This window comes from Chelon labrosus, assembly GCF_963514085.1.
Source record: "Chelon labrosus genome assembly, chromosome: 19".
Classification (NCBI taxonomy): Eukaryota; Metazoa; Chordata; class Actinopteri; order Mugiliformes; family Mugilidae; genus Chelon; species Chelon labrosus.
In genome coordinates this window covers 25,018,577-25,040,104 of record NC_140352.1, presented here as the reverse complement: position 1 = coordinate 25,040,104, position 21,528 = coordinate 25,018,577, and the positions used below count along the sequence as shown (strand labels likewise).

Sequence of the window (21,528 nt, the reverse complement as noted above, 5' to 3'; positions counted from 1 at the left end):
TTTACGGTAATTCATGGTAGAAATTAGCAATGGTTTTGTATATACATATGTTTAACACAGTTTCTTCTGTGCTGTGTTTTTAGACCTGTCACACTGATGACTGAAAATGCGCTGCCAGTGGAGAAGGAGAAAACTGTCCTTCCTCATCATCATCTTGATCATCAACAGCAGCCCACACAACTGCAACACTACACATCCATCCACCCTGGCGTCAAGAGCCTCACCTTATCTGAAGAGACAATCAAACACCCACAGCAGCTACCACCAGCCCCCAAGATGAACACAGTTCTTCCTCTTGACTTAGCCAAATCCAAAATAAGGCCCAGCCCAAACACCAACTCATCTCAGTTTGACACTATTCTACAAAAATCCCAACACCCCAACACAAACCCAACTGACCTTTTTAAAGTTAAGCCCCAACCAGGCCAGCTAGAAAACTCTAAACCTAAACCCTACACATCCCCAGAAGTCTCTAAGCATAAGATACACAGGTACTCAAATATCTCTCCACCTCAGACAGGCCGTGTCCATGCTACACTAGAGTCAGCAGAATCTTCACGGTCTGGTTTCAAGCCAGTCCCAGTTCGTTTTGAATCAAGTGGAGATGGTACAAGCAGCAGCAGCAGCAGCATCACCAAGAGTCCTCTGATTATTGATAAAAACGAGACATTTACTGTTTACAGGGACCCAGCACTGGTTCGCTCTGATGCAGACAATTCTGCCTCTGCAACCGTCTCTTCTAACCACGTGGCTGCCTATCTCCATCCCCACTTGCACTCCCCGTGCCTCTCTCCTGCATCACACCCTCATGCTGCATCCCACCTCCTCATTCCATCTCACACCTCTCCCCTACCACACCCGCATCTTTTACCCCCTGGAGTGCTCCCGGCAATGTCAGCTCCTTCTGCCTCTCTCCTTGGGGGCCATCCTCGGCTCGACTCCTCCGGCGGATTGGGTCACCTGCCCCTTTCTCACCCAGCAGCCGCACACCAGCAGCAGTTTCTACAGGTCTGATTCCTAATGGATACATGCTATAGTCACGTAAAACCTAGCTTTAGGGGTAGGGGTTGAGGTGAAGGGAGGACAGTGTGGGAAGGGAGGGGAGTAATGTTGTCCCTTTTTTCAGTTTATATAAAATATGACAGCTTGGACATGAATGTTACATAATCCTTTCAAAGATAATAAACCAAAAAATATGCCTTTATTTTCAGGGTCAGGGCCCCACTCCATCCTCTCTTCTAGCCCAGACTCACAGCGGGACAGCAGGGCTTGGCCTGTACCCAATCCTTTGGCAGTACCCTAATGGAACACCCACTTCCTATACCCCAGGACTTAACTTGCCCACCACAGCTAAGTGGGTCCACTCTGAAAATCCTGTCACCGTGAATTCTGAAGCCTCCCTCAGGAGGGTAGGTGTGCATATGTTAACCTATTTGTGTGTGTGTGTGTGTGTGTGTGTGTGTGTGTGTGTGTGTGTGTGTGTGTGTGTCTATTAATAAGAAATGCTTGGGTGAATTTTGAAATGCAATATAGTTCTGCTACGTAGACAAAGAGAACCCAATCAAAACAAATGAGACAAAAACGTATACACACGTGTATTTATTTATTCAGGAATATGAGTCGATTTCACTTTTTTGTGAGTTGCAAAATGATGTCTGTGTGTTTGCACTTAGTTGCACATGTTTTTTGTGGGAAAACCTGTATGATCGCATTTTCTGTGTTGTGAATGTTCTATTGTGGTTTATTATTGTTATGGTAATGATATATCTTTGTGGGTGTTGTGTGCAGAACACTGCCAGTCCATGGCTGCACCAGGCTGGTGCTAGTGCTGCTGACAGTGTGAGTTTGCTGAGCCACATTCCTGTCCGGCCATCCAGTGCAGACGCCCAACGCCCCCATGTCAAGATGAACACACACACAAGCCCTCCGCTGTCAAAGACTAACATGGATAGTTTTAAAGAGTAAGAATAAAGAATATCAGTATCATGTAAATGCATGTAAAGTTATTTGCCAAAAGAAGTCACATTAAGGTATGTTTCCCTTAAACATTTGAGACCTAAACCCAAAGTTCATGTCTGGATCAAGTATCAGACAGTCTATTCAGAACATTTAAAATATTTATTTTGAAAAAACAACAACAATTTGAAAAATCTGTATCATAAAAAATCTCCTCTGGATTTACATAATGTGTGTTAATTAACAAATTTAAGCATGTTTAGAGAAAGTTTTAAAAAATAATAGTCATTGGATCGGCTTTCACTGAGCTATACACATGAAATTTCTCAGGAGACTGTTAAGTGCATAGCTAAAACTACTTTCTAAATTATTTTGCACATTCACAAGTTGAATATGGTTAGAGTGGCAGAAAATCATACTCGGTGGAAACACTGTCCCAAATGGAATAACAGTGGAAAAAGAGAGCACTCTAAATGTTTGCTTTAGGCATTTGAAGCATATATCATTTCTGAAGATTATTGTTTAGAACCCACACAAGCAGCAATAGACCTAAGTAAGCCCGGAATAGCAGACAGGGAATGTCAGGTCAGTTAGACGAAGTGACTGATCCAACAACAAAGCAGTTCAGATAGAATGCTATTCATTCAGCAGTCTGTGCTTTAGTTATGTAACCACAAGCCATTGTTTAGACACCACTGAATTCCTATACACAACTGCATCACTGAGGTAATATCACACATCAGTCGTTTCTGTCCTTGCTCCATGTTCATTCAAATTTGCTTAAAATGACAGTAATACCTTGATACCCTGCAGATGGCCTAAACCTGCCTATTACCTGTGCAGTGTATGTTTACAAAGTATCTGTGACATAGTTCTCTTTTTCAAGTAATTTCCTTTAATGTGTTCCTTCAAGTGATTCCCTGGTTTTGCTTTATTGGATTTGTTTTATTTTTTTATACCATGACCTGGATGACTAAGAATCAGAAATAATAATATATTTGTTCAGTGCAGCCAAATGTCTAAAATTGCCTTAATTTGATGAAATATGAGGTGAAAGCTTATCAAATGCAGTAAAATATTTGATTTGTCTGTGTGCAGAGATGTGTTTAAGAAATGCTTTGTTGATCCCATCAGGACATTGACGTTGGCACAGCTTAAACAGGAGCAGACAGACAGAAGTCGAACCCCAACAGGAAAAGACCTACACCGCCTTTACCTCGATTCCCACACCAAGGCCCACCTGACAAATACACAGGTACACAATCAAAAACTGACAGCATATTTATTGTTTATATTAATATGAGCAGCAGAACTAGGATTGTAAATTGTATATCATATTATTGTAATGTTCTTATATTTATGTTTTTATGATAAATTTAAATGTAAATTTTAATTACAGAACTAACAGCTTAAATGTGAATGTCTTTTTTATTTTTTTTTAATAAATATTTATTATTTTACAAAGTGTATGTGAAAGAGAATTCTTGATCAGCCTTTTCAATCTGACTGACAGTGACCCCTCCCGTTATCATCCAGACATCCAGTGACTCACAAATGAAATCAGAGTATTTTGATTTGGTTGTCCGTGAATTTGATAACCATTTCAGTGTATGTGTTTTCTTTCTCAGGATGCAGCTCAGGCAGCAGATCGAGCCTGTAAATATAAAGAGGAGAATCGGCAAATCCTAAAAGAGAGCATTGAAGTTGCGCCTTTCACTGCTAAGATCCAGCGCACCAATGACCCCGGAATGGACAGAGACAGAGAAAGAAGCAGAGATCCAGCATTCCCTGTCAGGATACCAGCTCTTGCCACCCCAAACCCCAAGGCCATCCACACCCATCCCCATATCATTCAGTCAGAAAAGAGTAATTACTTCACTACACTGTCCAACAGTGTAGTAAATGAGCCTCCAAGACTCTACCCCTCCAAGGAGCTTAGTTCTTACTATGAGAAAGTATCACTCATTTCCCCAAGGGTTGTGGCCAGTGTTGGAGCCTCTGTGCCAAGCCAGGGAACTCTGTCTCTGGGAAGCTACAGCTCAAAAGCCTCTCTCTCTAAGCCCCCTCCCCTCATTAAGCACCAGCCAGAGGGAGGAGAGGGTTTAGCAGGGAAAATCACTGAGCAGCTCGGCCAGCAGGTGACCCTGGTCCAACAGCAGCATCAGCACCACGCAAGTGTGGACAGGGTAGAGTCCCGCAGCCCTGCCATTTCTCCCTCCTCTTCTGTGTCATCATCTTCATCCTCAGCCTCAAATCACCATCACTACCAACAGCAGCAGCAACACCAACAGCAGCTCAGGGCAATGCCATCTCTCCACCGAGCACCTGTCTTCCATCCGCCCACACAGCATGCACTGGAGCGTAAAGAGGCTGCAGAGCGAGAGAGGGAGCAAGAAAAAGAAAGGGAGAGGGAGAGAGCAAGTATCAGTGGACGTCTCTCTCCACCAACCCTAACACCCATCCAGCCAGTCAGCTTAGCAGCAGCTGCTGGCAAAACATCAGCGGAGCAGCAGAAACCCCCCACGTTGCTGCCTGAACTCAGGGATGTCAAAGGTCATGGAAACACTGCAGCTATCACCTCTGTGGCCTCTGCCATCAGTGGGGAGATTATGACTCCACCAACAGATGGGTGGACAGGCGGAGAGATGATTCAGGAAAGAGGAGGGGTGTACTCTAGAGACAAAGGCGTGTCACAGGGCAGGCCCCATGCAGCAATGGCCTCAGTCATTGTGCGCCCATCAACATATGTTAAATGTGACAGTCCTAATGGTGCTAACAAAACTGGTGCAATTATTAATAAGGAGCTTCCCCAGGGAAGGTTCTACCCATCTAAGCTTCAAGGAGAATGCCCAAGATTTGGAGAGAGTGTCAGAGAACCTGGCAAGGTTATCCAGTCCAACTCAAACTTGGATGACATCTGTGTCCAGTATAAAATGACTTCTATGCGAGGCATACATGGACCTATAGCAGCCAGCTCAACAAACTCCATGTGCAGGACTGCTGTATCAGCTTCATCAGCTTTTCGCATACAGAATAAAGGTGGGACAGCCACCCCTGAGTCAGGATACTCTGTCACATCTCGGGGTGAGTTTAAAACTGGCATAGGTGGGCGGGTGGTCAGCCATTTAGGACCTGAGAGAGAGCACCAGGAGGGGTTTGATTTGTATACCAAGTCTCCATGGGCATCTTTGCCTTCTGCTAGTTCAGCAGGAACACCCCACTGCAGTCCAAGCCTCACGCCAACACCAAGCTCATTTTCTGGCTCTAGTCAGCTTTACTCCTCCCCGTTTATCCACCTCAAGAAGCACAAAGCTGCTTTGGCTGCAGCCCAGTCCAGAAATAACTTCTCCACTGCTCCCACATCCATCACAACTGGAAACTCCAACCTCAGTGTAGACTCAGTTGACACTCCCATCCACAACTCACCCCCACCACTATCTTCAGCTGAAGCTTCCTCATCTTCAGTTGACAGCAGCAGCTCAGCAAACAGGGGCCCCACACCGGGCAAGTCCAGCCCCCTGCCTAATGGCCAGCACTCTGGATCAGCTTCAACAAGCTGTGGACAGCCCATTAACTACCACAAGCTGAAGAAAGCCTGGTTAACCCGGCACTCTGAGGAGGATAGGAACACAACTGCTACTGCTAGCTCCACCAGTTCTAAAGCGGAGAAACTGCCCAGCATTACTACCAACACAAGTAACACTACAGCCATGTCAGAAATTATCAAACCCTGTACAGTTAATCTCAGTGCGTCCACCTCCAGTGAGGTGGAGATGAGCAAAGACAGTGGAAGCAAAGGTGAGAGAGACAGACAACTGGAGGAAAAGGCGGTAGGACCAGCAGGAGGAGGAGGTGCGGATGACAGAAAAGCAGCTCCTTTATCGAAGCGGGGGAACAAGCGCTCATACGAGTCTGGTTCAGACAGTGGGGGAGATGACTCAGATGCCAGTGAGAGTAAGATGGAGTGCCGAGCCAAGCGTCAGCCTAAACCAACCTACAAGAAGAAACAGAATGACATGGCCAAAAAGAAAGGAGACCATGAAAAAGAGGAAGATGACATGAAGCCCAATGGTATCTTCAGATCAGCTAGAGAGAAGACAAAACTCAAACTTGCAAGCAGCAGTAAGTCTTATATTGTTGACATTTACTGTAACATTAGCAGCCTTTTCTGAACTGTTTCTTTGGCAGCAGGGCTGGAATTGTGAATGGCAGGATAAAGCTGTTTTTTTTTGTGGGATTTTTTGTTTTTGTTAAAAGATCTCATGGGGATATATTAAATGTGGGCATCTAAGCCCAAGTACAAAGGTATCTACTGAAAATATGAATCATTAAAACAAGCTGTGTTGTCTTTAATATCTCAGACAGCAACTTCTTTACCAACTGTTTATTGATTTCATAATAAGTCATAATCATAATAAATTTAATATTGTGCACATTCAGATGGGATTCCTCGCTCTGTGCTCAAGGACTGGAGGAAGGTGAAGAAGCTGAAGCAGACGGGGGAGTCTTTTTTGCAGGATGATTCATGTTCAGAAATTGGACCCAACCTGCAAAAGTGTCGTGAATGCCGGGTGGTCCGCAGCAAGAAGGGCGAGGAGTCTGCACATTCCCCAGTCTTTTGTCGCTTCTACTATTTCAGACGGTAAGTCTTTCGTTCTACTTGCATTACCTTTCATCTACCTGCCATGGTCTGTGTTCACATTACAGACATTACAATTTTTTTTTTTTTAATCAGATCTGATCTTTGTGTTGTGGGTTCACCTTCTTCTTTTTAAGTGAGTCTAAATCTTGTGACATTTCAGAAGCTTATTGAAACAATGCCACAGTGAATGAGTGCTGTTATCAAAGCTAAAGGTGGTCCAATGAAATATCAGAGGCGACTTTTGTTTTGGCCAGGCAGTGTATATACGTATTTAAAAAAACAACAACAAAAACAACAAACGTCCCTCTCACCCTCTTGGTGAGGGTTCCAGCTGTTCTTTTAACCCTTGGTACTTTTCAACTTTCTCGTGTTCCTTCTTTCTGATGTTGGCGTCTGCTGGTATCGCCACATCTATCACCACCACCTTCTTCTGCTCTTTGTCTACCACCACCATGTCCGGTTGGTTAGCCAGGACCTGTTTGTCAGTCTGGAAGCTGAAGTCCCACAGAACCTTGGCCCTGTTGTTCTCAGCCACCTTCTGAGGTGCGGCCCATTGGGATTTGGGTACTTCTAATCCATACTGGGTGCAGATGTTCCTGTACACTATTCCAGCCACTTGGTTGTGTCTCTCCATGTACGCTGACCCGGCTAGCATCTTACATCCTGCCACTATGTGCTAGACTGTCTCAGGGGCATCTTTGCACAGTCTGCACCTTGGGTCTGATCTACTCTGGTAGATCCTGTCCTCTATGGCTCTTGTACCTAGGACCTGTTCTTGTGCTGCCATGATCAGTGCCTCTGTGCTGTCTCTGAGTCCAGCCTTTTCCAGAAAATTGGTAGAGACGTTGGAGTTCCTCCAATGCTATCTTAGCATGAAGTGGTATGTAAGCAGGTAAATGTGCAGTCACAGAATGTATGTCTCTGCATACAAAATGGTTTACTTTTCACAGCCACAAAAAGATTTAAAAAGAAAACAATTAAAAATAATAAGAATAAAAGAACTTTAAAAAAATATATTTGAAGTTATCTGTGGTGAGAGAATCTGCAGTGTCACATTGGAGGTTTTCTTTCCATCATTCTGTGTGAGACTTAAGAGTTTACTTTTGGGTATCGCAAAAGGTAATAAAGGATATGTACTGTGTCTGCTCTTTAATTCCTGTGTGCTAATAAGCTGTGTCTTTTAAAGGCTTTCATACAGTAAAAATGGAGTCATCAGGATGGATGGCTTTTCCACCCCAGACCAGTTTGATGATGAAGCTCTGGCCCTGTGGGTCCCTGGAGCAAAGGAGGAGAGTCTCCTGGACCAAACTACAGCCAAGTACATCCTCAGCTTCATAGGAGACAAGTTCTGTCAGATGGTTGTGACTGAGAATACTGCAGCCAGCTGGGTTAAGAAGGATAGTAAGTTGTCTTAAAATGGGTGCTATCCTGATTATCTATAAAAAAATAAAAAAAAAACAACAACATACAACAAACATATTTTGTTATAAAAATGAAAATTTGAACCTTTCTTGTGCGTGTTTCAGCCAAGCTGGCGTGGAAGCGAGCAGTCCGAGGAGTGAGGGAGATGTGTGACGCATGTGAAGCAACGCTCTTCAATGTTCACTGGGTCTGTCAGAAATGTGGTTTTGTTGTCTGCCTGGACTGCTACAAGGCCAAAGAGAGAAGGCGTTCCAAAGGTCTGTTTGTTATACAATAGGTGCATTTTTATCAACCAGTTTGGAATGAACAAATCTGGCTGCATAGTGTCGTCAGAAGGTGGTGACTAAGGTTAAATTACACATGGTTGTAATAAACAGAAAAATGGAAAGGGCCTCAGAATGTTTTTCACTTGTTAAACTACAATTCTTTTTAAATGTTAATTTCCATTTGTCCGTTTTCATATTATCTAGCAACCAAGACAAAACAGTGAGAGATTGTAATTTACACAGCAGTGCTTGTATCATACGATGCAGCTTCTCTAGAATTATTTAGAAAAGGTGTTTCCATCTTTCATATTGATTTCCTTTTAGTTTTTTGCAGTATCCATACCATTTTTCTGATGTGGTGAAACACCTCTATTAATTAAATTTATTTATAGTAGTCAGGTTAATAAAATACTGATTTCCTACAAAAAACTTCCCCGCCCAAAAATTTGTTGAGAACTAATGATGCTCCGGTAAAGGTGTGCCAAGCTAATCCAATTGTCATCCATGTCATCTAACCGCTGTGGACTCGAATATGTTAACAATATGACTCTGATTTAGATTATCAAGTTGCGTGCAAAGGTATTTTTTCTCTGTATTGCTTGAAAGATGCCCCATAATGACATCCATTTGGATCATTTTCAGATAAGAACTGAGTCTGGTTATGCCAGGCAATGTGTATCAATGTATTTTTTGTCAGTGCTGAGTGAAAGTTATTATTTTGATAGCATTGTTTTTTTCTTTCTCTTGTTATATTGTTATAATAAGTCATCCTCCTCTGCAGACTTATAAACTGTGCATCTGTTTCTAATATGCTACATATGTGCTCTGTGTGTGACTTGTGTCCTCTATGATCAGATAAAGAACTATACGGATGGCTGAAGTGTGTTAAAGGCCAACCCCATGATCACAAACACCTCATGCCAACACAGATCATACCTGGTACAGGTATGTATGCTAGCACCTCTTTCTGTTCCTGTTTACATGTCCACATTTCATGGTCCTGCCTTTGTCACTTAGCTGCTAAGTCTTTCCACTTCCTGAACACATATTGACTAACATGCTGACGATATTGATTACAGAGTGATCAGGATTTTTTTTTTCTTTTTTTTTTTTTTGCAGAAATGGCTAATATCCTTTTAATTATAATGCATTTTAGTTTTGATGGCAAGCTCAGTTCAAAGACACCATGCTATTGTAGTGCAATAGCTGCAATAGCTGAAAGTTTATACTTCGAAGTCATCTTAGTAGTTTAATTTTAAATCTAAGCTCATGATGAACATTTGTCTCTGTCCAGGTATTTCCCAATTTGACTCCTCACTGACAGGATCATGTTGCATTCTAATAAAGATCTCCTCTATTCCTGTAAGAATTAAATTCAGCTGTATTGTTCTGATGTTTCAGTGCTGATGGAGTTGGTGACGTCCATGCACACTCTGAGAGACAAACACAACATAAAATCTTACTGTCCGTGCACAGACAAACAGAACCTTCTCACCAAACCACCGCCCACCAATGGAGTCTCACAGGTACTACACTCAATTCAGTGTCAATCTGATTTTTAAAAATCATTTACTGAGTGTCTTGCTTTCAGTAACTCAATGGCACATTTAGATGCTTTACAAGTGTGGCTGTTTGAGAGGTCCAAAATACGGTATTGTGTTACAGTTATGAAAACAATGCTCAGTCCTAAGTAAGAATAATAATAACAGCAGACTCGGTTGTAATATTTTGTATAATCAAAAGTGCAAAACTAATCTGACTGTCCAGTTGGAAATAAGTTCATGGATTTTGAAATCTGTCATATTTTTGTGGGATCCTCTCCAGTTCACTTACAAAAACAACAGAGGTACAGATGATGCTGTTCTGACTCTGTTAGATTCAGTCTCAAAGCAGCTTACACTTCCTAAAGGATACACAAGGGTTTTGTTTGTAGATTTCAGTGCAGCTTTTAATTCTATGAAGGTACATATCCTTCTGAAAAGGCTGGTTGATTTAAATGTTGATGAGGATCCGATTCTTTGGATCAGAGACTTTCTCTCCTACCGCAAGGTAGCGTTCTTTCACCTTTGCTTTTTTCCTTATTGACAAATGAATTTGTACTTAATGATTATAACTTCAAACTGATTAAATATGCAGATGACATGGCCTGAGTCGGCTTGTTACAGAGAACGGACTCTTCTGGTGAGACCTCCTATCTTGTTCACATTAAGGCCTTTGAAGCATGGTGCTTCAAAAATCTTACTGCCCGTGCCTTAAGCCTTAAGCTTTATTCTGGACTGCCAGATAAGCTCTGAAAATACTGACTTTGTTTTTAAGAAACGTTCACTGCGGCTTCACCTTCTGAGAAGACTGAGCTGTCTTGGTGTCAGTCCACTGATTCTGGAACTTGTGTATACTACATACATAGAGAGTGTTCTAACATTTCATCTCTCTGCTTGATTGGGTCGCTTAAGCTGTAAGTGGTAGAACAAATTAAATAGGATTGTGACAATGGCAAGTAAAATTGTGGGAAAACCCCAAAAGTCTCTGACCCACATTTATACTGAGAGGACAGGGATCAGTTGAACAGTTTGAACTTTTGAAGTCTGGGAGGCAATATAGAGCCCCTCTGGCCAAACGCCATTGGTATTCTTAACTCAATTAAGTGACCGATCCACATATAGTGACTTGAACTGTCATTCCACTGCCTTATTGTATTTACTGTTGTGTCCACGCAATGCTGTGTGCCTGCACATATGTCAACTTTTGTATTTTAGTACTGTCTGTCTTCCGTGTTGGTGAGCCGAAGACAATTTTCCACCTTGGTGGACAATAAAGTTTTATTCTATACTATTCTGTTCTATTAAATATACAGAACTGCAATTAGTTGATCATAACATTTATTCTATCATATTAATCAGAATATGTGGTGAAAGTTTTATGAACATGTTATCTTCACTTGGTCTGTGTTTAGAGTAACTTTGCCAATTTGTATAGTAAAATCTGCCAGTTCTTAGCTTTCATTGTACCTTCTGTCTATGTCTGCCAGGTTCTGCAGAATGTGCTAAACCACAGTAACAAGCTGTCTCTGGTGAAGGCTGAGCCAGGCCCACAGCAGAACTCAGACCAAGGAGGAACCAAAGTAGAAACTAATGGAGGATGTGGTGGAGGAAGCAGTCCAGTTAGTGACACAGGAAGTGCTCCTGTCACCCCACCAGAGTCCCAGTCACCTCTGCACTTCCTGGCTGACCTGGCAGAGCAGAAATCCAGGGAGGAAAAGAAAGGTGAGCGTGAATAGGAAGCACTGGAATAAAGATAATTCTAACCATTTATCTTGTGGTTCTTCACCTCACCAATTACTTTCACCTCCAGAAGTTATATTGCATATTTTTGCTCTTTATAGTATATGAGGGATTCATTAATTAAACTGTTGCTGTAGGTGTACCACTTCATATTTCTTCCCCTTCTCCATGCAACATGGAAGTAGGTGAATTGCTTCACAAATACAACTTTATCCCCCTTCTCTCTCTAACAGAAAACAAGGAATCAGTGTTGTTGAGCACATCTGCAAAGGAGGACAAAGAGAGGGACAGTCTGGAAGTCCTGCAGCAGTGTAAAACCACGTCACTAGTGGCTAACAGTACAGAGCAGGGCTCCACACTCAGAGATCTGCTCACCACCACAGCTGGAAAGCTGAAGCTGGGTTCCACTGACGCAGGAATTGCCTTTGCGCCTGTCTACTCTACTGCTTCACAGGTACGCACACCAAGATACGTAGAATACATAGAATAATCTTAGAGTATTATATGTAATACATGAAGCAATCAATTATTCGTAACTATGCTTCAGCTTTTGAAAGATTTATATAAGGTTTGTATTTTCTAAAATATGCTTGATTGGCTTTCTGTAGACTGGAAAGGGTGGGCGAACAATGCCCAATATCCTTGATGACATCATTGCCTCAGTAGTAGAGAATAAAATTCCCGCCAGCCGACACAACATCACCACAAAGTTGTCAATCAAGCAAGAGCTTGTCACCCCGGGGAACAACAACACCACCAGTCCAGCTGTTACAGAGGATGTCAAATCAGACAGGAAGAAGTCGGTGCCTGTTACGACAGTGGTGCCAGTGGAATCAACCAATCAGTATCCAGACATTCCCCACTGCTGGTTAAACAACGGAAGGTTACTGTGGCTCAAAGATCACCGGAACCAGAACAACTGGAAGCTGTTCAGAGAGTGCTGGGAACAAGGACAGGTACACATCAGTCTTACAGTAAGCACGAACAGCAGTACTGTACTTAAATGGTCAATACCAAAGTCTTGAAATATAAGTATGTGCTTTTGTGTTTCTGTAGCCTGTGTTGGTGTCAGGGATCCATAAGCGACTCAATACCAGTCTTTGGAAGGCTGACTCATTCAACCAGGAGTTTGCAGACCATCAGGGAGACCTCCTAAACTGTAAAGACCAGGTGGTGTCTAATTCTGGGATCAAGGAGTTCTGGGATGGATTTGAGGACATCACCAGTAAGTTCAGCTCCATTTGCTCTTCTGCATGTTCCGCACTGATTGGTTTTATAAGCACTGACATTGACCATGTTTACATGCACAATATATTCAAGGTATTCCAAAGATTTGACAGTAACAGTCTGTCTTAACTTGTTAACTGTTCAGAACGGCCAAAGTCCAAAGATGGGGAACCTATGGTTTACAGACTCAAAGACTGGCCATCTGGAGAGGAGTTCATGGCCCTCATGCCCTCAAGGTACTCATATCCTTCACCTTTATTTTTCCACTGTTACTTGTGTTAACAGTGATAAATGTCAAGTTTTAAAGTAACTACGAGCCCGCCTATTTATTCCAGATATGATGACTTGATGAAGAACCTGCCCCTACCAGAGTACTCTGATCCAGAAGGAAACCTCAACCTGGCCTCCCACCTGCCATCATTTTTTGTCAGGCCAGATCTGGGGCCAAGACTTTGTTGTGCCTATGGTATGAGGGAAACTGCAACAAGAACTTAAGATTACCTGTCACTGCTTATCATTTTACTCAATTATTTGTATCTGAATGTCATCCTAAGGAATAAATGAGCAAATCAAGTTTGGGAATCAGGAATAGCTCCTCCCTACAGTTCACAAACTCGGGTTGACTGAGATATGCACATCTAACAAGCATTTGGTCAAAATGTTTGATCTACTGGTAGTTAAAAGGACGATTTCTCTCCTTATTTACATTTAGATACTCAGCGCGTAAAATCACACTGCATTTACTACTGCTGCATTGTTCATACCCCTTAGCACTGCAGTTCATCCATATATTTCCATTTAAAATGTTCAATGCATCTCTATGGTATCTCCTTCTGCTCTTATTCTGTTGTGCCTGTCACTGTAGGTGTAGCTGCATCTCAGGACCAGGACTTTGGGACTGGCAACCTCCATATTGAAGTCTCAGATGTGGTCTCTGTCCTGGTCTATGTTGGAGTAGCCAAAGGCAATGGAGTACTGTCTAAAACTGGTGAGACTTACTGTCATTTCAATCATCAACTTAGGAGTTGTGCATCCTGAATTACTGTGAGCATGAGAGCACAATATATAGTATTTTCAAAAATTAAGAAAATGTTTACATTTATTCCTTTATTTATTATGTTGTATTTTTCACAGAATGAGAGACTAAATAACAAAATGTTTCAAAAAAATAAAAACATCAGTACATTGTAGATAATAAAATAATAATGATGGAAAATACATTTGTTTCTGTTTCTAGGAGTGTTGAAGCGTCTGGAGGAGGAGGACCTTGATGAGGGGGTACGAAAGAGGCTGAAAGACTCCAGTGAAATACCAGGGGCTCTGTGGCACATCTACCCCAACAGAGACATGGACAAAATACGAGAGTTCCTGCACAAGGTTAGCACTCACATAGAGATATTGAATTAATGCAACAGCTTCAAAAGAATACATGGTGAATTTCAGTGCAATATTGACCTCACAATCTCCCTCTTAATTAAACAACACCTCAGCTCTGCAAGGAACAGGAATTGGATGTGTCACTTGATCAGGACCCAATCAGAGAGCAGGGTTGGTACCTGAACAAGAAGCAGCGTCATCGGTTGCTGGATGAGCACGGAATTCAAGGCTGGACTATAGTTCAGTTCCTGGGAGACTCTGTCCTTGTACCTGCAGGGGCCATGTACCAGGTATTTAGAATATACTATGACAGCAACAATTTTTTGACATCATTGATCATGTAAATACGTTGATTTGCATAGAATAACCCTTACCAAAACATCAAAATTGTGAAAATTAATTAAACAGACGCCCAGAGTTTTGAGAGGTGCTTGTCATTGTTAATATTTTTTCATTTTTTTGATTCATGTCAGCATTATGTTATTAGGAAAAGTTATGTTACATTTTACTGGTTAACCAAAAGATTAACTAACTACTCATAAAATAGCCGATACATTATTCAAAAGATAGTCAATGGATTAGTCACCTAATGAAAAAAATAATCACTTGCAGCCCCTACAATATACTGCACTCTGACACACACAGTAGGGGGTGAAAGGGGAAACAAAACGAGACACATGTACAGTGCATCCGGAAAGTATTCACAGCGCTTCACTTTTTCCACATTTTGTTATGTTACAGCCTGTAGTAAAGTCAGTTGATTGGACATGATTTGGAAAGGTACACACCTGTCTATAAGGCCCCACAGTTGACAGTGTCAGAGGACAAAGTAAGCATGAAGTCAAAGGAATTGTCAGTAGACCTCAGAGACAAGATTGTCACAAATCTGGGGAAGGGTGCAAAAACATTTCTGCAGCTTAAATGGCCCCAGTGAGCACAGTGGCCTCCATCATCCGTAAATTGAAGAAGTTCAGAACCACCAGGACTCTTGCTAGAGCTGACAGGCCATCTAAACTGAGCAATCGGCGGAGAAGGGCCCTTGTCAGGTGGGTGACCAAGAACCTGATGGCTCTGTCAGAGCTCCAGCATTTTTCTGTAGAGAGAGGAGAACCTTCCAGAAGAACAACCATCTCTGCAGCAATCCACCAATCAGGCCTGTATGGTAGAGTGGCCAGATGGAAACCACCCCTTAGTAAAAGTAACATGGCAGCCTGCCTGAAGTTTGCCAAAGGGCACCTGAAGGACTCTCAGACCATAAGAAACGAAATTGGTCTGATGAGACAAAGATTGAAGTCTTTGGCGTGAATACCAGGTGTCATGTTTGGAGGAAACCAGGCACTGCTCATCATCAGGCCAATACTACCCCTACAGTGAAGCATGGTGGTGGCAGTATCATGCTGTGGGGATGTTTTTCAGTGGCATGAACTGGGAGACTAGTCAGGACAGAGGGAAAGATAAATGCAGCAATGTACAGAGACATCCTGGATGAAAACCTGATCCAGAGCGCTCTTGACCTCAGACAGGGGCGATGGTTCATCTTTCAGCAGGACAATGACCCTAAGCACACAGCCAAGATATCAAAGGAGTGGCTTCAGGACTAGGGCTGAACGATTTGGGAAAATAATCTAATTGCGATTTTTTTCCCCCAATATTGCGATTGCGATTTAATATGCGATTTTTTATTTATTTTTTATTTCATCCTCTTTTTTTCCCAACAAAACATAATGAATGATTTAAATATGTACAAGATATACATTTAGTGTTAATGTTCTTTCCCATAGGCTGAGCATATTTGTTAGAATTAAATTAAAAGATGTATGACTTGAAATAAATTAAATTTTTATTTAACTGCTCATTACAGAAACATCTTTGGCTTTGCCACTGTGCATTTAAAGGGAAACTACTGTTTTTTACAACCTGGACCGTATTTCTAGTATAAAATATCATCGTTTACTCACCAATATCACTTTTGTTTCATTTGAACTACTTGTTCAGGAGATATTTAGATCTGCGTATATCCATATCGCGGGAGTGGTCAGGGCTTCGAAACGCAGCCTCTAAATAACACATTATCTGCAGCGAAACTCGTTCATTCCGCCAATACTTTGTTATGATATGCTAGTGCTATTCCCCGTTGAGTCCAGAGTTATGTGTTAACATCATCCCGAATAATGTCTTCTGACCTCTGAGCGGCGCGCACACCCGCTACGGTCGGCTTGTTTACCAGTAATTTGCTACTGCTATGGTTCGTCCACAACCTCAGAGTCAGACAAATATTCAGCCATGTTGCAAAAAAATAGCAGCGTTGATAATTTACCTGTTTTTACTTTCAGACCTTTAGCTTAGCAGTTACTACTGTGCATTAAGTTGGCTCTTCTAGGAACTAGATATTAGCAGTATTAATGAACAAATATAACATTGTGTATATACTGTATATACATATGGCTATAGATGCACATATGCACAAGACACATGCCATCTACAAACTGAATACAAAAATATGTTTTGCACAGTGGTGCTCTTTTACCAATTTTAGACTTGGCAAGATTGTTCTGACGTGTTTTTCTTGTTTGTTGTGTAGTCTGCTGACATTCAGATTTCCTGTTAACACCCTCTCTCTTCCTCCATGTTAGGTTCAGAACCTCCATAGCTGTGTTCAAGTCATCAATGACTTTGTGTCTCCTGAGCACGTCGCCAGATCCTTTCACCTCACCCAAGAGCTCCGGCCCAATAAAGAGGAAGTCAACTATGAGGACAAACTGCAGGTGAGGGACCACAGCTCAGTCATTAATCTACATCACACATTGAAATGCCTTTACTTTTTTATTTGACTGGCAAAGATCTTGTCTAGATTCCTGCTCACATTGTCATTAGTGGCAGACATCTGTCAACTCTGTCAATGATACTATGTCCTCCTATCTCAGTCACTGCTTGCCTTTGTGTTAGCCTGCACATCTGTTGAACAAGGACATACTGTACACAATGGTAGAGTGAGTCATAATCAGTGATGTTTTCTGGATATCAAGTCCCTCTGCTCTGAAAAGTCTCCATGCACATATCCACCGTAGAGATGGTTGAAAATGAGTTGAGTCATCATCCATTGCCTGTCCCAGTGTCTGTGTTCTGACAGACTCCAGGGAATGAACAATAGAGAATCAGTCAGCCATATGGTGATCAGACACTAACAATTTATGCTGCTTCTGAAGCTGAAAAACATTGTAAGGAGACATGTACAGCACAGCACATTTACAGGTCTATTATTTTTTACTGGGCCATCAGGAAAGCAAAGATTGTTTATCTCATACTAGTCCTTCACAAAGTCTGTCAGTTGTAACCTCTAACTGAAACTCTTTTCTCTGAAATGTGCAGCTTTGATTTTCATTGGCATTGGATATTTTACAATACAGAAAGTATTTTTACATTTATTGTCCAGAAGTTCATCTAGGATTTATTGTTTTTTATGTCCACTGCATGTTGCCCTTTCTGTTTCAAGAAGCCCAAAATAATTGGACAGTTGACTGAAAACGTGTTCTATGAACTGATGTGGGATGTGCCTTCATTATTTATTCATCAATTAGGTTGGTAAAAGGTCTGGCTTGGAACAGCACGTGGTGCGAAACATAGAACATCATCTGTACAACAAGTGGAGACAGTGTCATGGCATGGCCACGCATAGCTTCCAATGGCACTAAGTTACTTGTGTTTACTGAATTGTATAGTAGTAATTCCTGGATGTTTTTGTGCACCCTTGAATTAAACCTTAGACTCTGCACTGCCTCTATTTGTTATATAACTGTACCTTGTTGTTTTGATTAACAGCTACATCCATGCGTGTTTGAGCTAAAATCCTGCATGTGTGAATGGATGACAATAACCCACTTAACACTCTTGGCAACAGAGCAGATAACTGTTTGTTTATAACAGTTGATAGGTTAAACAAGAAGATATGATTTATCAACAAACTGAAACTAATGTAAACTGAAGAGCTGAATACATTATATTACTAAGTAAGTAGTAAAGCCAGTACAAGATTCTAACTATAGTCGGTATATAGCTGGACGGCGAGCGCCTCAAAAGTGAAGCCAAAGCAAGTAGAGCTCCCCCTGGTGGTTGGCTGCAGTATAGGTCAGAGCCCAAGTGGATGGGACTTGGGCCAAACTAAAACATTAAAATACACATGAAATATTTTTTATTTTTTTTCAAGGATGGTTCCTGTCATTTTAGGTAGTTAATATAATACTGATGCATGTTCACGTGTCCATTCTTCTGATAAGTTTCATTTGAGGTAGTTACTTGACGCTATAGAAACAGGATGTGGCATCATGATGACTACAAGCTGACATCCCAACCGCTCCATGAAACAGTCCCGTGCGACTGTGACAGTGGGAATAATTAAATAGATAAATCTGTACGATGTATAATCCAACATGTATTTTTAACTGGTGGAGGAAGAACAGAGCGCAGTATTAATTAAACGAAAACACAAGTGAGCCTGGCTGAAATAAGGGCAGTCATCTCATCGATAATATGTCTCTCGGACCGTACTGCGTGGACTCTGGCTCAAAACTCGCAAGATGTCCCACCTGTATCCCAGGGAAACTAGCATCAGTTTGGCCAATGCAAGGGAGTGGGGACGCATTGTCCATATTTGTATACAGTACAGTCTATGATTCTAACCAGTAATGCTTGGTGTTGAGTTGTTATGTAAAAGACTAACAGATTTGTAGTTTTGAATAGCAGCACAGCTGTTAAACCTCTTCCTCCTTCTCTTTCTTAGGTGAAGAACATCCTTTACCACTGTGTGAAGGAGGTGGTGAGCTCCCTGAAGAGTAGCAGCAGTGACAAAGATGAGGAGGAGGAGAACTCATGACACACAAACACCCCCCTGCCTTGTACATGCCTTCCAGAGAAGGCCTCGACTCCCTTCTGCACCTCGCCACATTGTCCTCATCAAGTGGAGGACTGTCACTGGAAGAGGTGACAGGTCAGACCTGGTTATGTGAGACAAGTGGTCTCACAGTGTCAACGGCCCTCTTGATGCACATCCAGGTTGCCAGTGAAAGGAACAGCCACCTCCATCATCACCTCAAACCTTCAGTGCCAAGAGGAGACAAAGACAAGAAGTCCGCTGGACTGACAGGGATGAAGCTCCAAAGACTCAGAAAACAGGAAAGAAAGAAAGAATGCTGGCTGGGAGCCTTGTTAAAGCCACTACAACGGAATGAAATGGCACTACATATTTCTGCTGGAAAAAAAAAATAACTCTTTAGTGTGACTGCTGGCATACATCCTGCTAGCATGCAGTTTCCATGAGAATGAAGACTATCCTGTAAGTAGCAGTGATGGTGGAGCCACTGAGAGATGCTGAACCCTGGTTGCTGTTTTACTGTAATCTGCTGTGGACTATAAAGGCCAGGAGCTTTAATCCCTGTCTGTAGCAGCAGCCCATACATCGTCTTGGACAAAAGATTTTGCTGATCACAACAGCATCACCAGCAACATTAAGATCAAAACTGACACCTCTGATGTTTTATTTAAAAAATATATATATATAATAATTGTTGGGAAAAAATGCAAACCAGAAATCTCAGATGTTTCAGTCATCAGTCTCTGCTGCTCCCTCGTTTGTTGTTCCTTCTGTAATTTGTCTGTTCTTGTCCTGTTTTTGTAGTTCTTTCTGTCAGTTGCAGCTTTGTTCTCCGCTCTCTTTTTCATACATTGTTTTGTTTTCTCTGTGAAGATGTATTTCTTTTATAGCTCTATGATGATGCATTAATGTAATAAATGTGAGTTGTACAGTTTTGTTTTTTTTTGTTTTTTTTTGCTATGTGGTTTTCAGTTGTAATACGGCTCAACTGTGATGGAGGACATGCACTCACCAGCTACTTTGGGAGCTTTGGAAAGTGTTGATGCTCTACTGTCCTCATGCCATAAATACATTTTCTAAAAATGAACTGCCAAACTATTGTAAAGACTGTAAAGTTGTATAATGTTAAGAAAAAACAATATTGCTTACACACTTAAGCATTTTATGAATAAAGTATTTGCTGTAGAATTAACACATTTACAAAAAAAGATGTAATTTATTTAAGAAATGTAAGGATTGTCTTGTTTACTATGGTGAACTTTTGAAGTTAAAACATAAAAGACTGAAAAGTGAACTATAACATGTAAATATATACATTCACTTAAGTATTTTTTTAAAACATGGCTTGCTTCAATTTCAAATTTTAAAGTGCAAGTGTTACATGCTTTGTACATTGAAGTTCAAAAGGGTTTTACATTTTCCATTAAAATGGATTTATTGAACATTTGGTTTTGTGTTTTTGTGGTACACTTTCAGAGTTAACTTGTAGGAAACTTGTTGCTGCTCCTATTTGACCTTATTGTGTCTCCATGAGGAAACTTGACCCCTGTGTTTTAGCACAGAACACAGGTTTGTACAGGAAACTTATACTATTAGTATACTAACAAATCAATTCTTCATCTAGGGTATGTAAAGTCATCTTAATTATCCACCAGTCACTTCATTCATTGGGTTCGAAGACAAAAATAGATTAGAAATGAATAACAGTTACAGAAAGGGAGCACGTTTTTGTTTATGAATGCATCTATAAATGATACATTGAAAATTTGCACTGTGTGTTTATCACCACATGGTGGTGCTGATATGTCATGTCAGTTGTGTTTGCTGTAAAGGCACACCCCCTCTTTCATCAGACTACAGCTGGTGTGACGTATGGATATAAAGCAGTTAAAAGAAGTAAATAACAACCAGTGCAGCAAACACACTTTAAAAATAATCTTTTCTTCACGATAGAAAAAGATATTCAAGACCTTCATATTGGCTTCTAATTGTTAGGCCCGAATGTATCTGAATCATTAGTACTTAGTACATGTAAGGCAGGTCAAGAATTGTACTTAGTCTAAAGACTAAGTAAAGAAAATACATTAAGATAGATTATGCATACTGAGAAAGGGATGGCTATAGAAACTCATTAAAGCTCTTCCAGCTTACAGTTTCAACTGTATGAAAGGCTATCTGCAGATATTGAGAGGGGAACGGGGAATTTAGGAATTACAGATAGCATGGTTGGGTCAGATAAAAGCTGAGATGGCAACATCAAGAAAAGAAGAAACCTTTTTTTGGTCTACACATTCCTTTTTTCATGTAAGAGTGTCCGTTATACTGAGCACACTTATCATCCTACATAAAACAGTATTACAGGGTATTACAGACAGTTCATGGAAGGAAGCTTAAGTTGTTATTTTAACTTGTTTTAGTTTTCGTCAGCTTGTAATGGCGTGTGGGGGTGAGGTGATAAAGAGTGCAAGGTCCAAACAAGACTGTTAGTGT

At 41.3% G+C, this 21,528-nt stretch overlaps 1 protein-coding gene across 1 annotated transcript in view; it reads left to right on the top strand.

Moving 5' to 3' along the window:
- Positions 1-21,000, top strand: part of jmjd1cb (jumonji domain containing 1Cb) — a 105,540-nt gene extending 84,540 nt beyond the window's left edge. The window contains 21 exon segments of the mRNA XM_084568163.1: positions 84-1,008; positions 1,212-1,409; positions 1,789-1,961; positions 3,091-3,211; positions 3,585-6,078; positions 6,397-6,598; positions 7,785-7,999; positions 8,125-8,277; positions 9,142-9,231; positions 9,688-9,812; positions 11,315-11,549; positions 11,801-12,021; positions 12,176-12,523; positions 12,624-12,792; positions 12,940-13,030; positions 13,130-13,260; positions 13,660-13,782; positions 14,032-14,171; positions 14,285-14,461; positions 16,805-16,936; positions 18,949-21,000. Coding sequence (XP_084424289.1) covers positions 84-1,008; positions 1,212-1,409; positions 1,789-1,961; positions 3,091-3,211; positions 3,585-6,078; positions 6,397-6,598; positions 7,785-7,999; positions 8,125-8,277; positions 9,142-9,231; positions 9,688-9,812; positions 11,315-11,549; positions 11,801-12,021; positions 12,176-12,523; positions 12,624-12,792; positions 12,940-13,030; positions 13,130-13,260; positions 13,660-13,782; positions 14,032-14,171; positions 14,285-14,461; positions 16,805-16,936; positions 18,949-19,041 — 6,556 coding nt within the window. The 3' untranslated portion in view covers positions 19,042-21,000.
- The last annotated feature ends 528 nt before the right edge of the window (positions 21,001-21,528 follow it).